This window comes from Haliotis asinina, chromosome 12, assembly GCF_037392515.1.
Source record: "Haliotis asinina isolate JCU_RB_2024 chromosome 12, JCU_Hal_asi_v2, whole genome shotgun sequence".
Classification (NCBI taxonomy): Eukaryota; Metazoa; Mollusca; class Gastropoda; order Lepetellida; family Haliotidae; genus Haliotis; species Haliotis asinina.
In genome coordinates, this window is record NC_090291.1 from 15,135,502 (window position 1) to 15,141,707 (window position 6,206).

Consider the following 6,206-nt stretch of genomic DNA (forward strand, 5'->3'; position numbering starts at 1 on the left):
GAAAGGCAACCACTGTTGTCAGAGAATGGGTCAATTTAGGACTTTCGTAAAAATAATTTGTTTCCAAGACAACAAAACACAATAGTTAGCACTGACTCATGACGTAATGCTAATCTTGTATGAATGCTTTCATGATCTGATGAACCAGTTCATAAAGTTGTTCTTTGAGGTATACCAGTTTTGTTTGTCATAAAAGACTTATGCCCTGTCTCACCATGGTGGTGTGTGGGCTCATGCATAGAGCTTAGGTCACAAATCAGTTGAAGTTAAGCAAGGACAGGCTTGGAAAGTCCTTGGATGGGTGACAGAGTGTCGCAGTTTGACTCCTGCGGGCTTCTAAGACTTCAGTCCTACCCCACAACAAAGCACATGTGATGGATGTGGTCTCACCTTTGGCAAGTGAGTTCGTTTAAAATTGCCTATGTTCACCCAACAGAAAATGGGTACCCGGTGGGATAAGTCAAGAGATTACTGCCATTCTAGCCCTTCACAGGCAGCTTGGGTTATCCAGGTAATAATCATAGTGCTATAAGCAAGATATTCACCCTGGAATGTCGCCATGATATATTTACCATAAATAAAAGCAAAATAAAGAGAAACAGTAAGGTATAGATTTATTAACAACATCACAACATATTCAGGTTGTTGCAAACAGATGGAGTGTGCCTTTGATCCAGTCAACGATCTCACTTCCTCCAAGTTTAGATTCTCCATACACTCGGTCAACAAATGAGATGGGAACCTGATAAAACAAATACATCACTGTTAACATCAGCACAATAATCTGGATGCTATTTGAAAATTCAGGAAAAGTAATTCCAAACTCAAACAGCCGATTACATCAAGAAAAACAAGCAAAATCAAGGCTGTCTAACCCTGTATAATTGTGAAATAATTTGTAATCATAAAAGAAATGATTTTATCCTACTATTCTCCAAACTTAACTGGCAGGTTCCTAAATGCTTTACAAAAAAATGATGAATATTCAACCCACACTGATCCAACAGTTTAAACAAACATACTTTTCGATGACATCTGCCACTGACGTTGCACTCATTTGTTCGTTCATTTGGTGCTTAACACAATTTTTAAACAATACTTCAGTTATATCTTGATGTTGGAGGTAAAGACAAACTGATACAGAAGAGACTCGTTGAAACTTATTTGTATGGTGCAGACACACTCTGAAACAGTTATTCAAGACTGATGAACTTGAACCCATAACATAATATTCTAGCATGCCAGTTTGATGTCTGCACATTGCATTGCAGAACCTCTTACAAAAGGACCACCTTCCAAAGAGTGAGTGAGAGTGTGTGGTAACATTTACGCAGCTTTTAGCAATATTCCACCTAAATCATGGCAGGGGACATAAGAAATGGACTTCACACACTGTCCTCACATGGGGAATTGAACCCAGGTCTTCGGTATAACGAGTGGACACTTTAACCACAAGGCTAACTCATGATATGGCTGAAACATTGCCGGTGATGTAAAATGTTACTTTACTTACTAAAGGAAAAGCCGAGGATTCTGGGAATGATTTTCAATACATTAGAGAGTTGTCTCCCCTACCTCTCCTATGGAGTTTCCAAACTGTCTGGCCCGTATAATCATCTCAACCTGGAACATGTACCCCCTGGACCGACATGAGTGAATGAGGCTTTCCAGTACATCCTTCTTGTACAACCTGCAATCAGAGCATATATCATCTTTCTCTGGATCTTATGTTTGTTGTCAAAAACTGCAGTCAGCATCATTCCAGCAATATGGCGGCAGTCCATAAATATTTGAGTCTGGACCAGACAGCCAAGCGATTAACAGCACGATTATCAAACTACACAAATGGGATATGATGCCATGTGTCACCAGGTCAGGGAGCCTGACCATCGATCCTGTTAGTAGTTAGTTGTAGAGTTGCTGAAGTCCAATTCTAACTCAGGTGAAGTCATATCAAGCACACACGAGAGGCAACTTCTTGCTCAAACAGTCATGATATGCCTGCAATATTGCTGATGTGACTCAAAATCTTAACTCACTCACTCTTGCTTATCCCAGTCATACGTTAAAGTACAGTACTGTTCACTAGAAGTATGGTTGGATTTTTTTCATTTCTGGATAAAAAGAACATGGGTAGCTAGAAGTGCTGCTTTAAATAATCATGTGCAGATGTTTGAAATAACAAGTCAATAATTTTCATATGAAGTTTCCATAATGTGAGTGTCTGGATAATTGAGGTTTCACTGTTGTGGTAAACCCCACTTTGATAGCTAGATCAGTATTGCAATAGTGTAAAATAGTATAAATTATAATGAAATCATTTTGCTTTAAAAAAGTTAATAAATCACCTCATAATTATGTTTCTGATTTCATATTTGTTTAGCATGAACTGACTAATCACTGATACTTATCACTGCATATGTTTATTTATAAAAACAGCAACTTTGAATATACTTTATGAGTACATACCTGAAGCTGCCGGTTACATCTGAGGCTCCAGGACGCAGCAACACATGTGTGATGTAGTTAGCGCCACGACTGAAACATCAACATCATCGATCAGTTCAGTCACTACTAAGTAACATGAGTCAAAGATACATGTAGTTCTGACATCAACTACCAGCATCTGGTCAGATGCAAAATGACTCAATTTGAAAACACAACCTGTTTGGAAGGTACCACCTACTTCAAAGACAACCAACAAAAGAGCAGATAATTTCTCTATGTAAAATATGAATTTAGGTATGACTTGGATGAGAAATTCAAAATGTTAGTTATTGTTACCATGGTTACAAACAAGAGTGGGTTGCAGTTTCTCACGTTTCACCAATATGCCACTAAAATCACAGCCAGGGAAATCAGAAACTGGCTTCAGATGCTGTACCAATGAAGGAACTTGAACCCAGACTCTTGGCATGATGAGCAAATGCTTTAATCACTGAACTATCTAACATACCTAATGCACTTTCGCTTCAAATCCCAGCCAAACACTCCACCATCACCACTGTAGCGAGTCCCAAGCACAATATCATAATCATGTGTCTTCTGCTTCCTGTAAGGTAATGTATTGAGGTATACATTTTTAGATAAAAAGGAATAGGTATCATCTGGCCAGTAATAAGATACGATCATAATAATATGCGTCATTTGCTTCTGAGTGTGCAGTGCTGAGATTGCTGAAAAAACTTAGAAACCAGGGGAGATAATAACGACATTTATAATTTTCATTACCTCCCCTTGACTATGCACATTGGGAAAGTCTGATATGATAATTCTACCTATTTTTAACATACCTATTTTTTAAATTGCCCTTCTTTTTTATTTAGTTACCAGTTAGGTTTGTACAGTTACATAGACAATTGTGGTAAACATTTGACCGGGAATGTGGCAACACTGGCATGATTATACTTACTCAATAAACTCTGGAATGAATTTTGGCTGAAAATAAAATCAGTTTTCTTCATTAGAATTAAAGCAAGCTAAAAATCCCAAAGTAGGTGTTCACTTTTAAAGATCCAATATCTATGTCTTTTTTGCAACCTTTTTCACCATTTATCACCTTACACATTTAAACAAATACATGATTGGTAGACAATGGTACACAAAGAAAGAATAAAATAACTTTTGACCCCAGTTCAAATTCACTTAAGGAGTAACAATGATTCTAAGATCATACACTTTCCTGACTCTGAGAACAGTTGATTGATAAATGTGCTGTGAAATTAAATCAATCATAAATAACAGCATTCTATGTGCAATGATGATCACTGATGAGCTGTGCAGTATTTTGGACACAACCATGACAAGAACATGCACTCACATGGTGTGAGAGATCTGCATCCATTATAAAGATAAAGTTTCCTGTAGCATGTTTGATGCCATGGATGTAGGCTGTCCCTGAAAAAGTATAACACCCATAATTACAAATATAATTTTTAATGAACCCTTCAAAACACTAACGTTCAGGGCTTGGGCTAAGGGATACTAAAATATCATGTTTTCATTTTCCTGAAATTACCCTGGGATTTTGGCTGGAAATGTGAATAAAGTTTACATGCTTTTCGTGACTGAATCCATTGCAGGGATTAAGACTGATTAAAATGCACAGTTTCAGTTTGATGATCCTGTCACACTGACTCACAAGATGACAAATGTTTCGATGCTGGAAAAATCAGCATATGTTGACCTACCTAATCCAAGTTTCTTTTCCCTTGGTCGGAGGACCTGCAGACATAAATGTCATGCCATACAACTTCTACTGATTTGTTTGTTGCAATATTCCACATTTATGGAGTTTTGTAAATAATGGAGCTTGAATCACACAATCCAGTGATCAACGTCATGCGCATTGACCTACGTAACTGGGATACAATCAAATTTGTCAACAAAAATCAGCAAGTCTGACCATTCGACCTCATTTTTCACTTCTTATGACAAGAATGGGTTGCTGAAGAGCAATTCTAATCCAGATATTAAGGATAAACATGTATCAAGTTCACACAAGAGGCAACTCTCTGTTCATACTACTTCTACTACAGTAAAATATATTGAACAATGGTAGAACAATACTGAAAAAGTCATGAATTCTGCAAAGGTTTAAGGTTATGGTTATAAAACAAACAAACATGATAACATCAAGATTCTTGGTTTTCCACATTTTCTTTAAAAGAAACTTAATCATACCTTCAACACAAAATTAATGAACGAACATGCATTTGTATATTGCTCTGTACAAATCAGCTGTAAGATTCTGTCCTGACCAGAAGAAGAATCATACATTGAAAGTTACTAAAAACTTACAATTCTTTCTTTTCCATATATTCTCTGTAAATCCTTGGCAACATCAAGAGTTCCATCAGGACTGCCGTCATCAATGATAATCACTTCATAGTCATAGTCACTGAAGAGAAAAGTCTTTGAGATGAATATCATGTGTAACGATGCATGTAAAATATTTAGGAAAAGCAGGTGAAGTACTTTTATTTTTTCAGTTGGAAGTGATGCAAGTTTTGACATATCATTTATATATGTGTTCATTTTCATTAGTGTGTTTGTAAAAATCATAATTAATTAAGCACTGTGGAACAGGAATAACCCAAGCTGAAAGATAGTTTGTGTGTTGGATAAAGTAAAGTTAGCTTTTACATGTCATAGGCTAAAATGCAGTTTACCGGGCGCAGCATGAACCAGTGCCGCAGTGCAAATATCTCACTACGGCACCTCCACCCTTTTGATCCTTAGGGTTTGGTTTTAGGGTTAAGGCTCCCTTAGGGTTAGGGTTTGGGGTTAGGGTTAGGTACCCTTTCTCATCTTTAGGGAGCGTTAAGTAATCTGAAAAGGTGCGAATAGTAAAGTACAGCACTCCCGAGTCAGCAACATTTTACAATTGCTCATGCAATTATTGAGTCATTTTATGTATTACTACATGGTCTCTGCCCAGCCACACGTAAATTTCATAAATAATGGGTAACATGACAGTCTCACAACAAAGCAAAATATGCGGTTAAACAGGAAACTGATCAATCAGACTCCACAATAATCAATATGAGTGAATACCACGTATTCGTGTTTATAACACGTAACAGCTGATGGAATTTTAGTTTATCCGAAAACACCACCATTAATGATATTTTTTCCATCAACTTCACACATGTTCGGCCACCGATTCACAATACGTAGAATTAATGTCTAAAGGTATCTGAAGCTAAGAGTAAGAGTTTTTTATTTGTTTTTTTTTTCTGATGAAATCGTGCCACCTCATTTTTGACAGACCCTGCTAGTAATCTTTGTCTCAGACGACAAGTATGTCATATCTTCCAATGATTGATACGTGTTTTACCTAAATTGAGTCATACCTTTCAGAGAAATATTTAACCAACAGCCACACTATTAGTGGGAGATTTTCTCGCTCGTTGTACGTTGGCAGCAATACCGTGTACTTATTCTTCGACGCCATGTTTGTTAGTTCAAGGCCAGCACAAGGGACTCTTCCTTTTCGCAAAAGGTTATGTGTTACAAAATGTTCAGTTTCAATGTCTTTTGATTCTATATATTGTAAAAAGGTCTTATTAGATGTATGAAATATTATATACACTCAACAAGCTGAACATGAGATGAACACGGGGATTGTTTAGAAACCGTGAAGTTTACAATATCCAATGATCCCACATATCAATCACGTGATTTCCTATTTGTAAGGGAAGATA

General features: G+C 36.9%; 1 protein-coding gene across 1 annotated transcript; it reads right to left on the reverse strand.

Moving 5' to 3' along the window:
- Nucleotides 1-597: 597 nt before the first annotated feature.
- On the reverse strand, nt 598-6,186 carry LOC137257741 (dolichol-phosphate mannosyltransferase subunit 1-like). The gene is made up of 9 exons (XM_067795157.1): nt 5,856-6,186; nt 4,801-4,900; nt 4,191-4,224; nt 3,821-3,897; nt 3,413-3,438; nt 2,957-3,052; nt 2,470-2,538; nt 1,576-1,690; nt 598-742 (listed from the first exon to the last, which is right to left on the reverse strand). Exons 1-9 carry the CDS (start codon nt 5,954-5,956, stop codon nt 638-640), a joined length of 723 nt encoding a protein of 240 aa, XP_067651258.1. The 5' UTR covers nt 5,957-6,186; the 3' UTR covers nt 598-637.
- Nucleotides 6,187-6,206: the final 20 nt, after the last annotated feature.